This window comes from Mauremys mutica, chromosome 20 (genome assembly GCF_020497125.1).
Source record: "Mauremys mutica isolate MM-2020 ecotype Southern chromosome 20, ASM2049712v1, whole genome shotgun sequence".
NCBI lineage: Eukaryota > Metazoa > Chordata > Testudines > Geoemydidae > Mauremys > Mauremys mutica.
In genome coordinates this window covers 25,492,835-25,517,582 of record NC_059091.1, presented here as the reverse complement: position 1 = coordinate 25,517,582, position 24,748 = coordinate 25,492,835, and the positions used below count along the sequence as shown (strand labels likewise).

Sequence of the window (24,748 nt, the reverse complement as noted above, 5' to 3'; positions counted from 1 at the left end):
GCAGGGCCTGGTGCTGGCTGGCTGGCTGGCTGGCCTGGGACGTTATCCAGGCGTTTCAGGCCCCGGGGACTAGGGGAGGAAGGGGTGTAACACATGGAGGCCCCAGATGCCCATTTGTGCCAGCTGAGGATCTGGCCCCAGGGGCCCAGCCAGGTATGCCAGTGAAAGCGAGTGGCCCCCCCCCGCAGGGTACTGACTGGTGGCACGAGGCCCAGGGCAGCAGAGAACTGAACCCCAGGCGCTCGCACCCCCAATCCCAGCACAGTCCTACATTGTGGCTGGAAATGCCACTTACCCCCAGCGGGCCCGGCCAGCCCTGCTCCCCGAGCGCCAGCGCTGGGCCGAGGCCTGGTCTTAGGGCACAGGCGTCCAGCCCCCATCCCCACGGGATGCTGGGGAGTCACTGGGGCTTGGGGGCCGGTTTGAGACGCCCCCAGGCTTCTGCCCACCTGGTTTGAAAACGCAAACCCCACAATCAATAAAAGGCCGATTTCTCTGTCGCACGTTAGAAATCCGATTTCTCCCAGCGGCCATCCATCAGCCCCTGCTGCTCACCCGAGCCGTACATAAAAACGTGCCATTTGCAGCGACACGCAGCTCTCCCATCCATCCTGAGCCCTTGCTAATGAGCCAGGCAGCTCGGCGCTGCCAGCACCGGCCAAACTCCCACGCAGCTCCAGACTCTGGCCTCCTGGAAGCCCCTCTACCTACATGAATTTAAATGCCCAGCAGCCCCGGTTACGTCTCCACTGGTTCCCAGCCACCCCGGGTGTGCGTTCGCTCTGCTTCGGGGGGGTGCTGGGACAGCACTGCTGTACGGCGACACACCCACTAAGCAATTCTTGGGGTCCCCCTGTAGCATGGCCAGCATGGAGCCCTGACGTGCTGGGCGCTGCCGGCGCAGAGCAAAAGGCAGCCCTGCCGCTCTGAACAGGAAAAGGAGACAAGGGAACGATGCTTGTCCTGAGGCCCAGAGAAGAGCGACTTGCCCAAGTGCTGGGAAAGAATTCAAGAGTTCCCTGCTCTAAACCCAGACCCCTCCCCCCAAGTCAGGGCTGGAGCCCAGGAGTCGTGGCTTCCCTCCCTCCCTCGATGCAGGAATAGAACCCAGGAGTCCTGGCTTCCCTTCCTCCCTCCCTCGATGCAGGAGCAGAACCCAGGAGTCCTGGCTTCCCTCCCTCGATGCAGGAGCAGAACCCAGGAGTCCTGGCGTCCCTCCCTCCCTCGATGCAGGAATAGAACCCAGGAGTCCTGGCTTCCCTCCCTCCTTCCCTCGATGCAGGAATAGAACCCAGGAGTCCTGGCTTCCTTCCCTCCCTCCCTCCCTCAATGCAGGAATAGAACCCAGGAGTCCTGGCTTCCCTCCCTCCCTCCCTCGATGCAGGAGCAGAACCCAGGAGTCCTGGCTCCCAGTTTCACCTCCTCAAGCACTAGGTTCAGTCCCTCTCTCTGACAGCTTATGGCCTTTGGAGCTGGTGGGGGTCGCCGAGGACTCCTCCAAGCCCGGAGGCTCCGGGGCTCACTGATTAACAGGAAAAGCGGCAGGGAGCAGCGCCCACGTGCGGGCAGCAAGGTAACACTGCCCCAGCTCCGGCAAGACTCCGCCGCTGACGAGTGTGGAGGGCCTGGTCTCGCGCTGTCGCACAGCAGCCTGGACGCAGCCTCTCCTCTGGGGCCCGGGGCAGGTGTGCAGGGCTGGCCTGCTCCAGCGGGCACCAGCCCTACACAAACGGCTCTCGCCTGCAGGGGCCAGGGCAGGGAAGCACCGCGGAGCGCAAATACCCTCTGCAAAGCGCCAGCTCCCGGCGCATCGCCACAGGCACAGGGGACTCTGGGAAATGCGCCCCCTCTGGGTGACTTCCCCGCTCCCCCAGTTCCGCATCCGAGGCAGGACCCAGCACTAGCAGACGTGTGACACAAAGCGATGCGGAGCCCCGCCCCTGCAGCCAGCCTGCTACAACTGGAACAGCTCTGCCACGGCTCCAGCAGCCTCTGGCTGTTTACAAGGCCCTGGCTACAGGCCTGCACGGCCAGCAGGGGCTTCCCCCAGGTTCATGTACAGAGAAGTAAGGCCCCGATTCCCCCTGCACACGGCCACACATGATCCTGCACTGAACTCACGGCGCGAGCTGCAGCCGTTGGCGTCAGTCTGGCTCCAGTTTCCAAGTCGACAAGGCCTAGGATATCTTTAGGCTTCAAGACACCATCGCCGGGGGGCATGCAGCACGCTTCCCTGTCCCCACCCCCTTCCTAGGACGCTTTCTCCCAACTCCCGAGACCTGTTCCAGGTCGCTCCCAGACCCTCAGCCGCTGCCAGGTGACGCCAGCAGAGGGTCTAACCCGCTTTGTACCAACGTGTGGCCAGAGGTTACTCCAGGCAACAGGCTCACTCTCCGGCTACACACGTGGAACACGCTGCTAGGGGGCACCCAACACTGTTTGCAGGATGTGCAGCAGAAAGACAATTAATGAGCGAGATGTGGAATTAGAAACAGGAGCCTCTGCTTCTGCTCCGCATTGTTAATATGCTCCAGCGTGCGGCCCTGGCACTGCTGGCAGAAAAGCTGGGGTGCTGGGCTGCAGAAACGGGCTGGCATCTCACGGGGACCGGGATTTCTTTACACTAGTAATTGCCTCTCTCTCGAGCTCTGCTGGGCTCGCTGCACTGAGACGCTGAGCTCTGCAGGATGAAGACGCTGCACCTCTACGGGTGTTTCACGGAGTTTTATTAACCCTCCCCCCCTCAGTCTGCCATGTTAAACGGGTTCTTGCTCTTTCTGCAGATCGAACGCTTGGCGACGTTTTAAGAGCTAAAGCGGCACCATGATAGAAATGCCTGGTGTGCCTGATTTCGGAGCTGGCTGAGCATCACTCCCGCCCCGCCAGGCTCATCTCCTCTGGCCACGGTTACAGGCGTTTTTTAAGGGGTGCGTGTTTCCTATTGCCTGGATTAAAGGCTGGACTGGCCCTGGGCATGGAAATAGACAGAGCGGGGCTGGAATTTTCACAAGGGCTCCTTGTCCAGGATCGGGGCCAGCAATCCTTTAGGCCAGGGGGTTTCAAACTGGGGGTCGTGACCCCTCAGGGGGTCATGAGGTTATTACATGGGGGGGGGTCACAAGCTGTCAGCCTCCATCTCTAGCATTTATAACAGAGTTAAATTAAAAAAACGTGTTTTTACTTCATAAGGGGGTCGCACACGCAGGCTGGCTGGGTGAAAGGGGTCACCAGTACAAACGTCTGAGAACCGCTGCATTAGGCACCGGAACAAGTGGCCAGGTTGTCTGACGCACCCAGCACGGCAGATCCACGCTGGGTGCTGAGCTCCTGGGAAAACTCTGCCTCCAGTGGCGTGTCAGGAGCTGAGAGATCTGGTCCCGACTGCGGGTGCTGGGCACTTCTTGGGGGCTGGAGATCAGACCCCTTCCTCCACGGTGTGCACCCAAAACGGCCACGGAAGCCTTGGCCTGCAGCCGACTGAGGCTTTGCAGAGTGATGCAAGGGGAGAGAAGCCATGGGAAGGTGAGGCAGCCCCCGGACTCCTCCCCGGCCCCCACCCGCCAGCACAAGCCCTCGGCACTCACCCTGCTGTCGGCGCTGGGAGCCATGGTGTCGGTCATCCACGATCCGAACCGGGATCCCGACGCCCGGACGGTGATGGGGTTACTGACGCCCGTCAGCTTCCCGCAGCCTGCGGCAGGACAGAGAGAACGGTTACAGGCGAGAAACCTGCCCAACCGCTGAGGGGGGCAGGGATCAGTGGGGGGCAGAGCGGGGTGCACGGGAGGTGGCTGAGACTGCAGTGACAGAGACCCCTCCATGCTCGGCAACCTCCTGTCCGGGCTGTGCCGTGCTTCGAGAACGTCCCCTACCGACAGCCAGCCGGCGGGTGCCTCCCCAAGCCAGGCAGATGCTGCTCCTGTCCCTCCCCAGAACCGGGCGCGGTGGGGGGGGGGAGGGAAACGTTCGTCCCACCCATGGCAGCAGCAGCGTCCAGCCGCACAGCAAGGCTAGCGGTGTGTTCTTACATCAGGCTCGTCACACTGGGTGCTCTGCCTCTGATTGCAGCCGGCTGCCCTGGGTCTGTGTGAACCCGACACCTCCCCAGCATGCGCGCGGCTCTAGCACACAGGGTGAAATCGGCGGGAGGGCGGCAGCGCAGGCGTTTGCACCAGTGTAACTGAATCCCTTTCAACCCTGATTTCTGTTAAGCAGTGCGACTGCGGGGGGAAGGCACCCCCATCTCCACAAGGACCCCCCAATCCCAGGACAGAGCTAGACAGGAACTGGTTTGAGTCAGCCCCATCTTCAGCGAGTGTCAGTTACTGGAGCCCCGGTGCCTTTGAGGGGGCGCTGTCGATTCCGGCCAGCGGAGGCTGATGTCTGTACAAGGCTCCTCGCTCTCCCAGTCGATCCTGACCCCTGGGATTCACGTCCAGGCAAAGCAGTGACCTTCCTGGGGCTTTGTGGCCTGGAGCCTGATCTCAGTTAATCCAGTGTGGATCTGGAGTAACCGGATTCACACAGGTGTAATTACAATCCGGGTCCCTCTCCATTGTCACTGACCCAGCTGAGAGCTGGATCCCAGATTTTGTTCTGCCTGGTGAGGAAATCAAACCCTAAAACCGCAGCTCAGAAGGAAGCAGGCCCAAGGGCCTCAACAGGCGATGCAGGAAACCTCCAGAAAACACCAGCAAGATCAGCTGAAAATCCCACATGCAAATACCACTTTGCTTCGGCTAATTCGTCAACACCTGGAGCCTTGTGCCCAACCTTCCCCTGCCCTGTGCACAGCTCCCCCCACTCCGGTGCAGCGCCAGTAGCTACCGAGCCAGAGCAGGGCTGGGGGAAAGCAGCTGAGTCCTGCCTCCCCCGTTATTACAATATTAAAGCAGAGACTGGAGCCCTGCTGTGCCGGGCGCTGCCCAGGCCCTGACCGAGATCATGGCATCAACCGTGCCAAGTGCGGCACAGAGCCAACCATGCCCAAGGTGCTGCACGGACAGAGAGCGAGGGACAGACTCGGCCCCAGAGAACCCAGTTCTCCCGCTTCCCAGCCCAGCAACACGCTGGCTCATCACACCCCTGGGTTCACTGGGGAAGCTCAGCAGGGCAGATGCCAGGGGAGTGGGGGAGTGTTAAGGAAAACGTCCTGATTCCCTCTGGCTCTGCACTGGGGCAGCCGATCCCTGGTGCCAGCGCAGAGCAGGCACAAAACAATCCCGTTCCGCCCTTGCTCTGCACAGGCACCAGGGAATCAGGCCCCGGGGTCTAAGCATTAGCACTCGAAAGGGCTCAGCAGAGCGGCGAACCAGCCCCGTGGACGCCTGGCTGCACTGGGACAGCTCCCAGCATCTGCCGCCTGCATCCAGACAAGGGGTTGGCAGCAGGGAGCGAGCAGAGCAGCGAGTCCTACCCGCAAACTGCCTCTGTCTCGCGAACCAGGCCTCAGGGCGGCGTCCCAAGGGCAGCCCAGCCCAGCCGAAGCACCTGCAGCCCTTGGCTACTGACGTATTTGGATCTGTAGCTTGTACAGCCCGTGGGCTGGTCTCCTGGACAATGAGACAGGTGAAAAGCAGCTGTTCTCAGCCCGCCTCGGAGGGCAAGCGGCGACCCAAAGCGGAGAGGGGAGAGCCAGGCAGCCCGGCAGAGCTGGGCAGCCGTCTGCAAGGGCTGCCCCTGCTTCATGGGGAACACGGCGCCCCCGCTTACAGAAGAGAAATGGAGTTTACAGGCCCCTCCTTGAGCAATTCTCCTCCCGGCTCTCATCGCAGGCTGCTCTGGCCCAGGGAAAGTGCTCGGGGGGGCAGGGAACGCACCTTCCCCGAGCGGGAGGCAGGAGACCTGGGTCTCTTGTCTGCTGGGTGAGCTGGGGCCCATTGCTTCCACTCTCTGTGCCTGCCCCCTGCCACGGCCATTGGATGCTCAGGCGGGAAGGGATGGTCCCGTGGTGTCACGGTGATGCAAATAACACTGCAGGAATAAACGCTGGGCTGCTCTCAGCACGGGCCGACCCCGTACAATAGAGTCGTCTTCCAGGCCAAGGCTCAGCTGGATCTTCTGTTCTCCCGATCTCACAGCTAAGGGACGGTCAGCGAAACAGGAAGGTGGCAAGTTCAAAGGTGGTGAGAAGGAAACACAGTTTCTGTTGGCCAGTGGAACTCTCTGCCACAAGGTGTCGCTGACACAGAGTTCAGCAGGGCTCACAAAAGGGTTGGACATTCATAGGATGCAGAGACTATCCACGAAACAAGCAGGTGTTCTGGAAAAGTTCCTGCTTCAGGGTATAACGATTGGGGGTCAGGAGGGCAGATTATCCCATCACTGCCTCCTGCAGGGCTCCATACAACTTCTGACACTGCTGGAGATGGGACCCTGGCTGGATGGGCCCCAGTCTGCCCCGGGCTGGTGCTTCCAGCAGCTCGCTGTGCACATGCCCTCTGCGGAGTCTAACCCGGCTGCCTGGCGGCAGTCCCCTAGCACTGGCCTCTCTCCAGCGTGCAGTGGCGAGCCCACCACCCCAGCCTGGCGGGATGTCTGTCCCCTGGACCCCGGCTGAACCCCAGCCAGGAGCACGTGGGAGCGAATCAGCTGCCAGTTCAGCCACAATAAAGATGGCATGAGGGTGACACCGTCCCAGGCGCTTTGCAATGGGAGCTGGCCCTCCCGGCGCCCTTTGCTGTGGGGGCCCAGGGGAATTCCCGTCACCCTCCTAGTCTGGCCCTGGTGTCCAAAAGCGAGAGAGGACCCTGAGCGTCCCCAGACACCGGTCACTGGGGCTGGGCTCCTGGAACCAGACTCAGAAACCTGCATCACCTTCCTCAGCAGCTGGCAGCACCTCTACCTGCTCCAACACCCCAGACCCTGCTTCCCTCCCACAGCTGGGAGAGAACCCAGGAGTCCTGGCTCCCCGCCCCCCCCGGCTCTAACCCATCGGACCCTGCTTCCCTCCCAGAGGTGGGCAGAGAACCCAGGAGTCCTGGCTCCCAGCCCCCCCCCGGCTCTAACCCACCAGACCCTGCTTCCCTCCCAGAGGTGGGCAGAGAACCCAGGAGTCCTGGCTCCCAGCCCCCCCCCAGCTCTAACCCACCAGACCCTGCTTCCCTCCCAGAGGTGGGCAGAGAACCCAGGAGTCCTGACTCCCAGGCCCCCTGCTCTAACCCATCAGACCCTGCTTCCCTCCCAGAGGTGGGCAGAGAACCCAGGAGTCCTGGCTCCCAGCTCCCCCCGGCTCTAACCCACCAGACCCTGCTTCCCTCCCAGAGGTGGGCAGAGAACCCAGGAGTCCTGGCTCCCAGCTCCCCCCGGCTCTAACCCACCAGACCCTGCTTCCCTCCCAGAGGTGGGCAGAGAACCCAGGAGTTCGGGCTCCCAGCCCCCCAGCTCCCCTCCTAGAGCTGGGGAGAGAACCCAGGAGTCCTGGCTCCCAGCCCCCCTGCTCTAACCCCTAGACCCCATTCCCCTGTGTGTAGAAACAATGCAGGGAGTGAGATTAGCCAGACCCAGACAGGGAACCCTGTGCTCACTCAGCAAGCGGAACCACACCCAATGGACGTGAAAGAGGCACTTTCATGCCACCCCCCAGAGCCCTCCCTCTTGGCCCGCGACGGAGTGGCACACTCAGCGTGTGAGCCCTTTGCGAAGCAGAGAGGGGAGCCCCTGGGTGCTGCCCCAGGCACGTGCGAGAGAAAGGAAGGAAAAGGAGGGGAAGGCGGCTGCGTTCCATACCCAATTTCTGCATACAGGCATGTAACCGGGCCTCCAGGACCAGCACCCTCTGCTGCAGCTCCTCATAGTCATACGCGCCCATCTCCTCCTGGATTGCCAGCAAGCTCCCCGAGACGTTCCTCACCTCCTCCTTCAGCTGCACGATCATTTTCGTGTCCGCTTTGTATTGATCCAGGACGGGGATCAGAGGCAGCAGCTCCGTCATTTTGTCCTTCAGCTCCTGTCAACGTGGCCAGAGGAATCAGTGAAGTGAAAAATGCAACCTCCCAACAGCAGCCAGGCCCCTCTCCCTGTGCCCCCTTTGGACAGACATCACTCACCCCCCTGCCCCCCCCACACACAGACACTCCCCCTACCTACCGCCCGCCCGGCTGCCTCTGCTTCCCGGCCAGCGCCAGCACCAAAGGTTTCCAACATCCCTTACTAGCCTTCAAGTTTTAGCCCCCAGACAGGACTTAAAGTACGTGTAGGTCACTAGTGCCTGGTCACCCCACATCCCAGCTCCACCGTGCCAGGCGCTGCCCAGACACACGGCGACCGAGATTGGGGGCCCGTCGTGCCGGGCACCGGCCAGACACACGGCGACCGAGATGGGGGCCTGTCACGGAGTGTGGGGGAGTCCAGCCCTGCACCCCTCTTCCTGGGACTCCCAGTGACTCTCAGCCAGCCAGTAAAGCAGAAGGTTTATTGGACACAGGAGCACAGGCTACAGCAGAGCTCCTGGCCAGAGCTGGGAACCTCTCAATCTGGCCCTTCTGGGGTTCAGGGTGCTTGGATCCCAGCCTAGGACCCCCTGAACTCCCACCACCCAGCCGCAAACCGAAACTGGCCCCCCCTCTCCACTCGGCTCTCTCCTTTGTCTGGCTTCCCGGGCAGAGGTGTTGACCTCCCCCCATCCCCCCAACTAGCTCAGGTTACAGGCTCAGGTCCTGTCCCTCACCTAAAATCCTCCCCGGCTCTCCCAACCCCAACACAGACAGCCCCTGCTCCATCACATCTCTCCCCCCTCCGAGACTGAACTGAGCGGGGTCACTCTGCCCAGTGACCCGGGGAAGTTCGGGGCCCCCTCTCCGGGACAGCGCGTCCGCTATCAGGTTGGCACTTCCCTTCACGTGGACCACGTCCATGTCATAGTCCTGCAGGAGCAGGCTCCACCTCAGGAGCTTGGCGTTGGCTCCTTTCATCTGGTGCAGCCAGGTCAGGGGAGAGTGGTCGGTGTACACGGTGAAGTGGCGCCCAAAGAGATATGGCTCCAGTTTCTTCAGGGCCCACACCATGGCCAGGCATTCCTTCTCGATGGCCGCGTAGTTCTGCTCCCGGGGTAGCCACTTCTTGCTCAGGTACACGATGGGGTGTCTCTCCCACTTTTCATCCTCCTGCATTAACACCGCCCCCAGGCCCGTGTCTGAGGCGTCGGTGAACACCATAAAGGGCTTGTCAAAGTCTGGATTTGCCTGAACTGGGTCACTGAGCAGAGCCTCCTTCAGCGCCTGGAGAGCCTGCTGGCACTGCTCGGTCCAGACCACCTTGTCCGGCTTCCCCTTCTTGCACAGCTCAGTGATGGGGGCGGCTATGGCACTAAAGTGGGGCACGAACCTTCGATAATACCCCGCCATCCCGATAAAGGCCTGGACCTGCTTTTTGGTCTGGGGAACGGACCAGTCTCTGATCACCTCCACCTTGGCTGGTTCCGGCTTTAGGAAGCCGCTCCCCACCCGATGGCCCAGGTAAGATACTTCAGCCATCCCCACCTTGCACTTCTCAGCCTTTACGGTTAACCCAGCCTCCCGGAGTCGGTCCAGCACTTGTCTAACCTGGAACACGTGATCCTCCCAGGTCTGGCTGAAGACGCAGATGTCATCAATATACGCCACAGCAAAACTCTCCATCCCCCTCAGTAGCTGATCCACCAGGCGCTGGAAGGTGGCCGGCGCTCCCTTGAGGCCGAAGGGCAGGGTCAGAAACTCGTAAAGCCCCAGGTGGGTGATAAAGGCCGATTTCAGCCTAGCATCTGTGTCCAGCGGCACTTGCCAGTAGCCCTTGGTAAGATCCATGGTGGTGAGGTACCGAGCGCCTCCCAGCTTGTCCAGGAGCTCATCAGGCCTGGGCATGGGGTAGGCATCAGATACGGTGATGGCATTGAGCTTTCGATAGTCCACGCAGAACCGGATCGACCCGTCCTTCTTGGGGACCAGCACCACTGGGGAGGCCCAGGGGCTGGAAGACGGCTGGATCACCCCCAAAGCTGGCATGTCCCTGACCAGTTTTTCCGGTGGGGGGCCTGTTGCGCTGGGCGCCGCCCAGACACACAGCGACCGAGATCGGGGCCCCGTCGCGCCGGGCGCCGCCCAGACACACAGCAACCGAGATCGGGGCCCCGTTGCGCCAGGTGCTGCCCAGACACACAGCGACCGAGATCGGGGCCACATCGGGCCGGGCGCTGCCCAGACACACAGCAACCGAGATCAGGGCCCCGTCGGGCCGGGCGCTGCCCAGACACACAGCGATCGAGATTGGGGCCCCGTCGCGCCGGGCGCCGCCCAGACACAGAGCAACCGAGATCGGGGCCACATCGGGCCGGGCGCTGCCCAGACACACAGCAACCGAGATCAGGGCCCCGTCGGGCCGGGCGCTGCCCAGACACAGAGCGATCGAGATTGGGGCCCCGTCGCGCCGGGCGCCGCCCAGACACAGAGCAACCGAGATCGGGGCCACATCGGGCCGGGCGCCGCCCAGACACACAGCAACCGAGATCAGGGCCCCGTCGGGCTGGGCGCTGCCCAGACACACAGCGACCGAGATCAGGGCCCCGTCGCACCGGGCGCTGCAGACAATCCCTGCCCTGAAAAAATCACAGTCTAAGAGTTTGCCTATATGAGAAAATTGCACCAGTTTCACATTCAGTGTGATTCTGAACTGATTTGGTTAAACTGACACAAAAGGCCGTGTGGACGCACGCCCTTTGTTTCACACCAGGCTGATGCTGGCTTGGGGTTAGTCAATCAGGAATCGGTTCCAGTGAAGGGGAAGTACGATGCTGATGAAATAAGACTCTTCTGGCCAGATGAAGAGCTCGGCCCCACATACGCTGACCTCCTTTGCAGCGCTGGCCAGATGGGCTTAGGTCTTAACCTTTCCCAGGGGTGAAATTCACCCCGAGCGGACGGGATCAGGACAAGGCCTGGATGCCTCCTGCTAGGCTCAGCACACAGGAGGGTTCCACGGCCTCACATCCCCCCAACCCCTCCCCGCTCTGGCCGACTCCCTCTCTGAACCCCCAGCCTCCCTGGTGGCTACCCTGCACTCCTGGCTCCTGTGACACAGAATCCCTGCAGCTCTCCTGCTCTCCGCAGTCCCTCTCTCACCTCCCAATGAAGATCAAGAGGCCTGTGCGCTGTTTACCTCAGGCATGATAATGATGACAGAGCTCTGGCACCATCGTTAAGGGCTCATTAATATGCCAGAGGCAGGTTCCGGCCCCTGGGTTAGAAATTAATAATAATTACAATACTTAGCACTTTGCATCTTCCAAGCAGTCGGTGAATATGAGCTAATTAATCTTCTGCAATCTGTGTTGCTGTCTCTGTGGTACAGGGGAGAAGGGGCTCACCCAAGGTCACAAAGGGAGTCAGAGTCAGTGTTGGACCCACTCGGCCTGGATGGTTCTTTCGGAAAAATCCACGCTAGCTCAACCACAAGATACGGGCTGGGTACATAAACCACACGGGGAAATTCTATGTCCTGTGTCCCGCAGGAGCTCTGACTAGGTGATCCGAATGATCCTTTCTGGCCCTAAAAATCGAAGAAACTCAGCACCTCCCAGAGCACATGGCTGGTGAACCACCAGCAGCGTTGGCCAAGGTCTGGAGACAGCTTCCAACAAGAGATGGTGAAGAGGTGACTTGGCCCCAGAAGCCTCCATGAGGAGAAGATCCCCGTAGCACAGGGCAATGGAACCCAGCAGACAAAGACAGACCAGAATCCCGGGGCTGGAAGCTGAGGCCCGACAGCAATGGACACGAGGGGAGGAGTTAACCCCGGCAGAGTTTTACTAACGGATGCGATGAATCCATGGACGCTTTACTTGGCTCACTTGCACCCGTATTTCGACTGGCCTTGGGGCAGGGGCTCCATTGACACCGCTGTCTGCCCGGCAGCTGGAGGGGAGCAGTGGCCGGCTCAGAGAGACCCACGGGCGCTAGTGCAACCACGGCAGTGCGGGCGGCAGGCCAGGGCGGCTGCCCAAGCACGACCTCATCCACAACCCTCGCTACGCTCGCAGTGGGGAGCCCAGGCTGCCGCCCGCACCGCTGTCTCTGCACGACCGCTTTTCGCACGCTCCAAGCTGAGTGGGTGCGGGAAACGCACTCAGCCAGGAAAAGCCGGCTCCCTTTCCCGTCAGACTGCGGGGCCCGAGCTGCTCGCTGCCCTTCCCCGTTTACACCAGTGCAAAGCAGATCAGAGCAGCAATGATCTGCACTCCCTCTGCGCTGGTATAAGCAGCGGCACAAGGTGCTGGGCACCGGAGAATCTGGCCTTTGGTGGCTGGCTACAGGATCTGTGCTAGCCCATGGGAGGGGAGCTCTGGCCTGCACTACGCAGCCAGCCAAGATGCTCCCATGAGCCCGTCTGCACTCGGGGGACGGTCCTGCTCCTGCCCCTCCCAACGACCCCAGGAGAACAGTGGTGTTACCGGGGGTGAGAGGGAGGGGAATCGGGCCCCAGGGCCACGGGCTTGCTAGTCCTCACTGCTTCTCTGAGTCCAGACGCTGCTGCGTGCTGCTGCGTGCCGCCCCCCCCCCCCCCCGCATAGTTCCATGGTCTCAGCCGTCCCAAGCCGGCGGCGAGACACTGCACAAGTCCTCCCTGCTGCTGGCCTCTATCGTTTCCTCTGGCCTCCCCAGCTCCCTGCACCTGACAGGCCTGCGCTGCATCCTGGGCAGGGCTGGCTGCACACAGCGACACCACGCCGAGCTCCGGAAAGCCGGCACAGTAATTGCTGCTGCATTTTTTATGACGGCTGCTGGAGTGGAGAGTGTGAAAGAGAAGGCCCTGGAACGAGCTGAGGTGCCCGGATCCCGCCTCAGGGACAGGCGGGGGGAGAGAGGGGTGTGCGTGCGTGTGTGTGTGTGTGTGTGTGTGTGTGTGCACGTGCAGTGAGGAGGGGGCAATGCAATAGCACTGGGTGTGTGCATGTGGCTGTGATCTGGATGCACAACGATGCCTGACTTGAAATCACGCAAAAATACCCTTCGACTAGGGGAGATAAAGCCAGTGACCAAAATCACTGTCCAGATTGACGGGATGAATCCGCCATGGAGCTAAATGCAGACGGCTGCAGCTGAGCGGTGCTTAGCGCTGGAGGTGGGAATGAGTCAGGCTCCCAGCCGAATGTCCCTCTGCGAGTGGAAAAACCCAGGCTGGGCTCTGCAGGCAGCCAGCAGCCCTGAGAATTAATTGCCACCCCGTGGGAGTCAACATTCACAGCAAGAGCCGGGGCCGGGGGAGGGAGCGAGGGACTCCGTCCTGCGGGTTAACTCCTTGGCACTCCACCCCCACGCGGCCAACCCTGAGACCCTGCATCCCAGCACAGACACAACCCCCATTGAAACCAGCAGGAACCCTGTGTCCAGACCCGGCCTATGGAGACAGGCGCTTCCAGAACACGCTGAGCTCTCAAGGGGACAGTCAGAGCCCTGGACTCTGTGGTGCTACACGGACACGTCAACCGAGGTCAGGGCCCCAGCGTGCCAGGCGCTGCGCCGACGGAGAAAGAGAGACAGTCCCTGTGCCAAAGAGCATGGAGGGAGGCAGTGACTCGCCAAGGTCACCAGCAGAGCCAGGAATGGAACCCAGGCGCCCGAGTCCCTTTGCAGGGCCCCACCCAAGGGAACGTGCTGCCTCCTGCGATGCCAGGAGCCCGTGGACGGCAGCAGAGATGGTTTAACTGCTGCAGAGCTGGGGAGCTGCTGGGAACCCCAGGGCTGGAGAAAGGCTTCGGGGCACATGCTGGTGCTTCAGGGAGCAGCCGAGCAAAGCTCCCGCCAGGCACGAGGCTGGGGGGGGAAGGAGGGGCCTGTCCCTGAGCTCCCCATTGACAGTCCAGAAGCTGCAATTCCAGGCCATTGCCCGAGGTTCGCGTCACTCACCCTGGGCTGCTCCACAGAGGCCTCATTGTGCCCAAATGCTGTGGACAGAAGCAGACACCCCCGTCCCTCCATGCCAGCCTCAGGTGCCGTCTCTGGGCTTGCCAGGGCACGGGCTCGGCATGGACTCAGTGCCGCAGGGTGGGTGACTGCTGCTGCATCAGCTGCCTCCCCCCTCGCCTCACAGGCCTGCCTCTGCCCCGGCCGGGCGCACATCTGCTCGGCGATGCCGCGGGCTCCCCGGGAACAGCCCCCCCCCCCCCCACACACACACACCATGCACCGGAGGCGCTGCGTGTTACTCCCCTTCCGTCTCGGGCCGCGGGCAGGCTGGAGACTCGCGCCCCTGGAGCGCGGCTCTTTGAAACCAGGGTGATAAACCTGCCAGCCAAGAGCACAACCAAGACGCAGGGGTGAGGGGAAAAACGGCAAGCGACTCCCTGGCGGGAACCAGCTGCTCAGCTCGGGGCAGTTCTCCAGCCTGGGCACAGCACCTGCGTCCTGGTGGGCGAGCTTTTGGGGTACGTCTACGCTGCAATTTCAAACCCGCGGCTGGCCGGGCTCAAGGGGCTGTCTGAGCCCTGCAAGGTCAAGTATCCCTGTCACCCTCCCGACTCTCTCACACACACACACAGACGCGCTTGGCGCAGCCTCCTCCTGTTTTTATCACACATGTGAGGGGGAAGAGGGTCACCTTGGGGGACCGTGGAGCATCACTGAGCAAGAGGAAACGTTCGTCAGTTTCAGGATCTTGGTGGAGCCGTGGGAGGTAGGAAGGACCTACTGGCAAAGAGCTGGCGATTTCGCTGCCAAGAAGGAACCCTTGTGATTACAGAGCCTGCCCTGAACCACACAGGCCAGAGAGCTCACCCCGTGAGGCTGGCTCCCAGCCCCAAACGTCCCTAGTAACAGCAGCTGTTATGAGAAGGAGGAAATGACACAAGAACTAGGGGTCACCCAGTGAAACTAATAGGCAGCAGGTTTAAAACAAACAAAAGGAAGTATTTCTTCATACAGTGCACAGTCAACCTGTGGAACTCCTCGCCAGAGGATGTTGTGAAGGCCAAGACTATAACAGGGTTCAGAGAAGAACTAGGTAAGCTCATGGAGGACAGGTCCATCAATGGCCATTAGCCAGGATGGCAGGGATGGTGTCCCTACCTCTGTTTGCCAGAAGCTGGGTGCGACGAAGAGGGGCCGTTCTTAATGTTTCCTCTGAATATCCGTGGGGGGGGGGGGGCTCAGTTCTGGCCGACACTCTGTCGCCTGGTAACTAATGACCCAGGCCCTTCCCCCTGCCAGGGGAGGCTAAAGGTGGGGGAGAACAAAGAGATCAGGTGACCTCCTGGCCCGGGAAAGAGACAAAGGCCAGAAAGGAGGGGCTGGAGGGGGGTTCAGTTTTGGGCTGGCTGGGAAGAGGCAGGGAACCCCCGGTCTGGGGTCTAAGATCCTTGCCCCCCAGAGGGACCTGGCTGGCGGGTCCTGGTTGTACCTACAAGCCCTGCAGCACTGGGGACAGCCAGTCTCAGCAGCCAGGCAAAGGGGCTTGGCAGGCTTTGCTAGGAGAATGGCTCCAGCTCCTAACCCCGGCGGCTCTAACCCAGAGCCCACGCGAATCCCAGCCCCACTTTGCTCAGCACCGTCTGCAGAACAGCCGGTCCCTCCCCGCAGCTCCTGGCAGCGCCGGTGCCAGTAACCGCGAGGCGGCAGCAGAGGGCGGTCGTGCGGCTGCTTGGCTGCAGGCAGCAGCCACCCGGGCCCCGGTGTCAGCTGGGAAGGGTTTCATCCATTCCACGTAGCCTGGCAACACGCAGCCTTCTCGGGGCCCCACCCGCCAGGACTGGGATCAGTGGGCTCTGCGGGTAATTAACGGCTCTTCACGCGCCCCGGGAGGTGGGCCAGAGTCCCTATCCCCACCCTACAGGGGGAAACTGAGGCACCATGTTACTTACCCACAGTCACATGGGAAAAGAGCAGAAAAGAACCCAGGAGTCCTGCCTCCAAGTGCCTTGCTCTTATCCACTACAACACGGCCCCCACTGGAGCCGAATTAGAGCCCAGCGGCTCCCCATTGCCAGTCCCCGCTCTTGCCACTAGCTGCACCCTTCACAGGCTGGCCGGACGGTTACTGAGGCTGGTGCGGCTTGACGCAGATCTGGGAATAGGGCGACCAGACAGCAAATGTGAAAAATCGGGACGGGGGGGGGTAATAGGAGCCTATGTAAGAAAAAGACCCAAAAATCAGGACTGTCCCTATAAAATCGGGACATCAGGTCACCCTATCTGGGAGGCCCAGATGACAGACAGAGGGACAGACAGGTGCGTAAGGGCTGGACACACAGTGGCCTGAGGAACGGGACTGCCCAGAGCACCGGGGGCGGGGTGGGGTGGGGAGGCTATTTAGGGTTTCTGGCTTTAGGACAAGACCCAAGCTGCAGAGGGGCCCGGCAGGCTCTGACCCTGGGGCTTGGGGAACCTCCCAGCGCCCATATCAGCACAGAGTCCACCTCATGTGGGGTCAGTTGGACGCAGATGCCTGGGTCGCTGGTGAGTTGCCTCCAGAGACCCCTATGCTCCGGTCCCAGCTGCAGTGGGGAGATTGCAGCTCCTGGCCGCTCCACTGCCTGGTGGCTCTGGCTAGGTTACAGTTCCTCCCCCATCTGCTGCAGAAATCAACAGCCATTACTCCCAGCAAATGGTTTCTAATCCCAGCGGCGGCTCCGGAGCACCTGAAACATGGCTGGGGGAAGGTGATTGAATGGAGAAGAGGCTGCAGTCATTTATCAGCACAGATTCCTCCCCAGGGGCTGCAGGGAAACCCATTTGTTTGTTTACTTATTTTTAATTGCAAATGCGGGGCCCTTCCCCTGGTGTCAGCCTGGCACTCGCCCATGGCCCTGCCTCCTCTGCTGACTCCTGAGCTGAGCTGGCGGAGGGAGGCAGGACCCAAGGGCTCCTGGCATGAGCTGAGCGGCAGGGGCTTGCCTGTAAAGGTGCAGCGTTAACTCCAGTCCCAGACGTACCAGTCTAGTGTGATCTCCTGCGGGCCAGAGAGCACCCCCACGAGCCCGGCCTCCCGCCCAGTGGCCTGCGGGCTAACGAGACCACGTCATCCAGAATCCCCTGCACCTCACCGGTATAAACATGTGCCTTCGTTCTACGCTGAATTCATCTAGTGCCGGCTTCCAGCCACTGGCTCTTGCTCTGCCCTTGTCTGCCATCAGAAATCTCCTCCCCACATAGGCACTTCTAGGCCGTGCTCAAGCCGCGCTGTAACCTTCTCTTCAGCAAGTCAAGCAGATCATCCTTGCGCTGTCAGGCAGGTTTCTCAGACCTCGAGTCCATCTCCTGGCTCTTCTGGGAACGCTCTCCAGCTTCGCAGCCCGCTTTTGCTAACGCTGTGACGCCAGCAGTGGATGCTGATTTCTGCAGTTGGGATTTGCAAGGCTGGGGAAGGCTAATGGCCATGCAGAAGATGCTAGAGAAAAAGAAAATAGCATGGCGGAGGCCGCAGACCATGGGAGAATAAGCAACAGGGAACACGCCCCTATTGGCCAGCAGAAATGGGACAAGGCAGGGTCTTTCCATCTGTAATGTCCATGGTTCTCGGAGCTCCTCTACAGGCGGTCACTGCAGACAGCCCAAGAGAGGGGCTGTTTGGGTGGGGACCTCACCTTGCCGCCTCCCATGTGAAATCTGTTCCATGCTCTGCCCGGGGCTGGCAAGCCGTCACCTTTCACCAGACCCCGCCATGCCAGGCTCCATGGCACCGTCTCCAGAAGGCTCAATAATCCACACGAACACAGCAGGGGCTTTGTCCCTCTCCAGCGCACATGGGAAGTGACAACATACTACAGCTACTAGCCGGAGGAGCTGCTCCCTTAGCTAGTGCCAGCTCAACCACTGACATTTTCACATGCAACTAGTAGTTTTGGGTGGCCCGGTTGATCTCCAGGGACACGCACTTACCACAGCATCCCGTTAAGGCAGCTCACTGATCAGGGTCCCAAACGGCGGCTTTCACACTCAGGCATTGCTTTGAAAACATTGAACTCACGGCCTTCAGCACACCGACTCTGCTAATGATGCCGGCTGAAGTTTGCCAGGTCTGGGGGGGCGAGGTGAGGGGGGGAAATTCTGAATGTACGTGTTGGCTGTCGGAGCATCTCTAGCCGAGCTGGAATGAAAATGCAGGTGAACCCCAAGGCATCCCCTGCACACATGGCTGCCGCGTCCCCTTTCAGCGCTTTCGATGCTTGTGGAATAGACACCCGCCTCTGCTGCGGAAGAACCACTGGCTCCTGAAGGGTCTGTCTGTACCTGCCGCACTTTGATTCCACCGAGCAGGACTGTTCAAAGCACCGTCGGGGGAGAAAACAGGATGAAATATTCATGTGTGTGGCTCGCTAACAGGCAGGTGGCAGCTCTGGGGAAGGATGCCACAAGCTCCCTCATTAGGGAGGAAGAGATGTGAAAACAACTTTCCAGCCAGCATCTCACTCCCGGCAGCTCCCGTCCCTTCTGCGGGAGACGCCTCCTCCACCTAGCAAGCCCGATAAGCCTACGCTTTCCTGGCAGAGGCACACAGGACACAGACTGGGGCAGTTCCAGGTTCCCTCTACCCTTGTATCCCGTCATCTCGAGTGACCAGCACTAGCTGCTTCTCAGCTAGGTGGGACCCCCCGCCTTCCAGACGGCAGAGACGGGGGGCAGCAGGCAGGGGTGTGCCTAGGGCAGGCCAGCCGTGGGAGGGTGCAGGGAGCCTGACTTTGGGGAGTGGGCGATGGGAACAGGCCCACGGCCAGCGCAGCCACATTACAGGTCAACTGAGATCCGTGGGCCTCCCTACTCAAGGGCACGTGAATACGCTTCGCTCCGCAGCATTCCCCTTCTGTTGCTGCGGCTCAGGTGGGGTGAAATTCACCCCCGGGCAGTGGGCCAGTCAAAGGCCTTAAACCCAGCAGGACGTGATGCCTGGGTCTGGAGCTGGGCCCTGCGCCGGGGTGAGGTGCTGTGGGGGGAACAAGGCCTCATGCCAGGGCCTGGCCGGGGTTTGTGGGGGCACATGCTGGTACTTCTGGGATGGCATGGGTCCAGCCCCGGTGCATGCACAGTCCTGCAACACAGCATCCCCCAGAACCCGACAGGGGCAAAGGCCTCCAAAAACAGGCCTGTCCGGTTTAAGCCTGGATGAGTGGCCTGCTGATGAGGACACCGGACCATCATCGCCGTACCAGCGAGGACTCCAGATGGACACGTCTGGGATCCTGCTTCGTCTTCCCCTCCCTCGTGTGTCCCTACCCCACACCCCCACCACGTCTTCCTCCTGTCCTCTCCCTCGGCTGGGCTGTTCGTTATCCTGGAATCAGCTGCCCTGCCCGGCAGCGCGTGGCGAGATGAGACAGCCCAGCCAGCTCCTCCCAGCCAGACAGGGACCAACGAAGGGTGTCACGGAGTGTGGGGGAGTCGGGGCCCAGCACCCACCCCACTTCCTGCGACTCACCAGGCCGCTCAGCCAGCCAGTAACACAGAAGGTTTATTTGGACGACAGGAACACAGTCCCAGACAGGTCTTGCCGGTACAGACAACAGGACCCCCCTTAGTTAGGTCCATCTGGGGGCCCCAGGGAGGCCACAGCCCCGTTGGGAAGCCCAAGCCCCGTCGGGGCCCCGCAGCCAGTCCCAGAAAACTCCCCTGCCCCCTTCCCAGGCCAGCGCTCCCCACTCAGCGTTCAGAGAACGCACCCAGCACATTCCCACCTGACCAGGGAGGGGCGCCGGGGGGAGAGGCGGGGCTGGGGCAGGGATTTGGGGAAGGGATCCAATAGGGACAGGGAGGGGGCGGAGTTAGGGTGGGGACTTTGGGATGGGGGCGGGGGCACCCACCGGCGCCGGAGAAAGTTGGCGCCTGTGCCACCAGGAAAGCACATAAGGCAGCAGAGCGCAGAATAAGCGACACGACCATAAGTGCTTTTAACACGGGCAGAACTGCCTACACTCACGCGCCACAGCAGCGCCCCTGCAGCCTTTGAAGCCGCAACATTCGGCCAACAGCAGGGGTCTCCCACCGGCGCAGGCACTCCCCCCCCCACCCCCCCGAGAGGCGGTAGCGAGGCTGACAGGAGAATACTGTCTACACCAGGGGCTAGGTAGGTTTAACCACGTTCCTGGGGGGGGGGGGGATTTTTCACGCCCCTGAGCGACGCAGTTATACGGCCCTAAATTCCTAGCACCGACCGAGCCTAGGGAGGTTTGTGCCTGGCATGTTAGAGCAGTAGGACATGAGCACTGACGAGGCCTTAGTCTGCCTTGTCCATTGGCAGGACTGTCTGTGACGTTTTTTATATAAACTGGGACCATATAGAACATGGTTGCAACCAAAGTCCTGTAGTGGCACCAAATCTTATGTAAAGGGGGTCATATAAGGTGTCTAAGACCAGGCTATGGGTTGCTGGTTAGGATTGTGCTGTCTGTGTGTACGTATCATTTTGTAGTTGAAGTTATGAGTATTGGCTCTGTACTGTCTGTATTTTGTATTGTGCTGTGCTTCTGGGAGACATCCCAGACAAGTTGGTGTTAGCTCTGCCTGGTCTGCTTGATGGCCCATTAAGGACCATCAGCTACACAATTGACCCATGGAGAGGAGGCAGATCCGCCTTGTGACTCAGCAAAGTGCAGGGACTGGCCCATGTGACTCCAGACTCCATTTTGCTGTAATTTTCCACAGTAAGAACAAAGAGGTTCTTACACCTGGAAAAGCCTATAAAAGGCTGATGCCTCATCTCCATCCGGTCTTCAATCCTGCTTCGTACCTCTGGAGGGACTTTGCTACAAACTGAAGCTCTGCACAAACGACTGATGACCCATCCCAGCGGGGGATGTTCCAGAGACTTGATTTAAACCTGCAGTTTACTCCATCACTGCTACAAGCCTGAACTAAGAACTTTGCCATTACAGTATGTAATTGATTCCATTTAACCAATTCTAGCTCTCATCTCTACCTTTTTCCCTTTATGAATAAACCTTTAGATTTTAGATTCTAAAGGATTGGCAACAGCGTGATTTGTGGGTAAGATCTGATGTGTATATTGACCTGGGTCTGGGGCTTGATTTTTTGGAATCGAGAGAACCTTTTTCTTTTATTGGGGTGATGATTTTCATAACCATTCATCCCCAGGACGAGTGGCACTGGTGGTGATACTGGGAGACTGGAGTGTCTAAGGAAATTGCTTGTGTGACTTGTGGTTAGCCAGTGGGGTGAAACCAAAGTCCTTTTTGTCTGGCTGGTTTGGTTTGCCTTAGAGGTGGAAAACCCCCAGCCTTGGGCTGTAACTGCCCTGTTTGAGCAATTGGTCCTGAATTGGCACTCTCAGTTGGGTCCCGCCAGAACCGCACTGTCACACTGTGTCTGTGCAGCACCCGGCACCACGGGGTGCTGCTCGCAGTTGGTGCCTCTGGGCACTCCTAGCTGATGCAGAATGGGACTTTCAAAGCCACCTCAATGCCAAATCCCACCGAGGCCTGGGCATCACTTACGCCTCCCGGCCTCTTGTCCCATATCCTCAGCTGTATCCACAGAACAGCGGCACCCATCCCTGTGCTCCAGGCACTCCTGGCGTAACTCAGAACCACAGCGCTGATAGCACCAAGGGCCGCAGTACCAGACAGCTAGAGCACTGGCAAATAGGAGTCTGCAAAGGGTTTACCTGGAAGCTTTTAGTGTTCAGGCTTTTCTGGCTTTCAGTGGCCACCTTCAGCCTGGAATCCAGCCCCTTCATGAGGGACTCCGTGTTGCGCACGTACTGCAGGTCGCGGTAGGTTCTCAGGTCCAGCACCTCCATGGACTGGGAGATGTTCTGCACCTGGAAAAGCAAAACGGAGCAGTAAGAGCAGGGGCTCTCCTGAGACGTGCAGCCCCTCTTCCCAGGGCAGCGCTGGGGACCAGTACAGGCGAGAGCCCGCAGTGCATTCGTGGGACATGCACGCTCTCTCTCTCTCTCGAGGTACATATGTCACCTTTATCGCTGTTCCCGGGGGTTTCTCTCCTACACAAGCTGAAGTTCTGCACTATTTCTACTTCCCAAAGCCCGGAGCTCAGCACCTGCAGGATTGTCCAGCTCCTTCCCCAACATGCAAAACAACCCAGCTCCATGCAATATAGATCCCAAATTATAGCTCAGTGCTGCTGAGAGCAGGGGAAGAGTTGGCCACCGGAATTGTTCCGAGTGTTATTAATAAGGGCCCAGGAACAGAACGAAGCTCTGATTTAATACCAGCGCTCCAGGGAGATGCCTCATTAGCACCGCACTCCTCTGCCTTCCCTGGGAAGGCTGCAGGTGACTTTTCCATTTGGATTCTGCACAGAGTTGGCCAGAATTGATTTGATACGCCCTGCTCCCTCCCCTGATCTCAGTTTAATTAACGAGGCCCTCTCCCAGCTCTGCACCTCCTGCCCATAATGAAAAGATGATTGTGCTAAATGAATTACAGGCATGCAAGGAGAAAGCATCTTCTCTCTGCACCAGAGAGATGGGGAAGCGAGCAAGCAGCTGGCCTGGCAGCATCAGCAGCCATTAGTCACTCATTCGAGCATATTCACTGCATCCAGCTCCCCTCCTCCTTTTGATCACACTCAGTGTGGGAGCAGATTCTCACTTACAACCAGGCCTGTTTGTGCTGCCAACACCGTGTAACGGGGTTACCAGGTGAGTGACAATGAGGCCCCGTTATACCCCGAGCCACAGGGCACCAGGAGCGTGTGTGCGCACGGGGGTTTGTTTCAATCCATTCATCTCAACGAGTGGATGGCAATTGGGTTACAGCCAGAAGCTTTGTGATTGTTTGTTTTTTTTCAATAAACGTTTAGATTCTGGGCACCGCATTGGAACCTGCTGGCGAGCCTTGTGCCTGAGGCAGGAGCGTGAATTAGCAGGTAGGGTGCTGGATGGAGACTCAGCTGATCTGCCTTCCATTCCCAGCCTCTCTGGGCCCGTTTCTCTTTTGTCCGTCTTATCTAGTCACCCTGTGTGTTTGTTAGGGCAGGGAACCGGCTCTCCCTACTAGGGCTGGGTGCATCGCCAACTGGAACAGCCATGAACGGACCAAAGGAAAAAAACATTTCACTTTGGGTCAAATGGAAGCGGAATTTTTGGTGACTTTGGGTCTGTTCCAGAGCGAGGATTTCAACCTGCATCTCCCACCTCCCAGGTGAGCACCCTAACCCCCTAGAAATCATGAGCAACACCCCACCCCACCCCTCATCTCCTCCTCCTGCAGCCCTTCTACGAGTGGCCAAAACTCTTCATGTCAGAGCCACAAATCAGTTCAAGTCGACCACAACAGCATTTTTTGCTGAATAAAAATTCGTCTGAGAAATTTCACCCAGGTCTACTCTGTGCGTGTGAGCAGCCCCCAGCACATGGGGCCGGCGTAGCTACTGGCGAACGGACTGCAGAGGAGTGCTCCCCCTCGGGCCAGGCCCAGACACCCCCTCTGGACAGGCGGAGACACCCCCTCCAGCTGCCCCTCGGGCCAGCCCTTCCCCCACACACACACCCGCTCGGGCCAGGCCGAGACCCCCACCCCCTGCCCCGCTCCTCCTCAGGCCAGGCCCAGAGCACACGCTAGTCCCATTTAGGGATTTAGAAGAGGCCTTGGCCGACCAGGGTCAGTTCCCCCGAAGGGCTTGCCCCTGCCTGTGCTGTGCCCACCGGGTACTCGTAATGCAGCAGTGTCCCGGCAGAGGAAAGTTTGCCATAATCGCACAGCAGTAGAACACAGGCGCCGGCTGCGGATCTCCAGCTCTGTGTCCCGTGAGGAAGGGTCACGCTGCAGCCTGATTTCCCTAACCTCTGCCTGCCCTGGGCTCTCTCTTTTCCTGCTTTCCTCTGCCAGGCTGTGGTGAGCATCCGCTCCCCCGCCACACGCTGCAGCAGTGTCTGTAGCCTGGGGTGAGCAGTTGTTACGAGACGCGTGTGAAGATCTTTGCAAATGCAATTTGCTTGCTCACTTGGCTGCGCGTGGTGTCTCGGCCTGGCTGGCGCATCGCCCCCGTGCATTCGTTCTGGACAGACAAACACCCGCTGAACAAGGGGGCTCTGAGGGGACTGCTACCACGGAGAGCAGCACCCAGGTCGCTAGCAATGCCCAGCCATCAGCGGGTATTTAACGAACACCAGCTTTCCTCCCAAAGGCCAGGACAGAGCAGCTACAGGAGGCTAAATAAAGACAGCTCTGAATTGTTACACGCTACGGTCGCCCTACAGGCTCCCAGGGAGACCAGGGGCCTGTTGTGCCGGGCGCTCTGCAGACACAGAGACGGACAGAAATTCCACCCCAGCCGGAGGGGCTGAATTCTGTCCGAGGCACCATCCAGAGGCAGGCAGAGCAGCTCTCTGGCCCAGGCAAAACAGGAGGTGATTCCTGGTCTAGTGCCGGCCCCCAGGAAGATCCCTCCCTGCCAATTAGCTGAGAACACTCCTCTTCTTGCAGCTTTCATGTATAAAATCCCGTCTTTCGATCAGGGGCTGCAGCTGTTCTTTGGTTCTTAAACCACCCGAGTGCACATTTCTTGTGGGCTTTGATTCTTTCATTTCATCTGCTGCCGCCACTAAAATGAGTTTATTTCAGTGCCTTAACGAGACGAGAACGCAGCCACGTTCCGTCAGTGATTATTTATTTATTAACGGGGCCCTGTTGGTGTTTACGGCTGCGGCTGCAGCCTCTGAAGGCTTCAGAGCCGTTTTGCAGCAAGTTATAATAAAAGTTTAATCGTTTTTTTGTGTGTGAATGTATAAAGAGCGGAAAGGAAATAAAAGGAAAACTGCCTGCTTGTGGACTCTGCCCACCGCAGACGGGGGAATTGAGACCAGTTAG

At 59.7% G+C, this 24,748-nt stretch overlaps 1 protein-coding gene across 3 annotated transcripts in view; it reads right to left on the bottom strand.

Moving 5' to 3' along the window:
- OLFM2 (olfactomedin 2) overlaps nt 1-24,748 on the bottom strand; it is an 85,989-nt gene that overhangs the window by 3,021 nt on the left and 58,220 nt on the right. For all 3 annotated transcript variants that reach the window (XM_044995670.1, XM_044995668.1, XM_044995671.1), the window contains exons 3-5: nt 21,580-21,735; nt 7,729-7,948; nt 3,585-3,691 (exon numbers count right to left, since the gene is read on the bottom strand). In XM_044995670.1, coding sequence (XP_044851605.1) covers nt 3,585-3,691; nt 7,729-7,948; nt 21,580-21,735 — 483 coding nt within the window. The remainder of the gene's footprint in view (nt 1-3,584; nt 3,692-7,728; nt 7,949-21,579; nt 21,736-24,748) is intronic.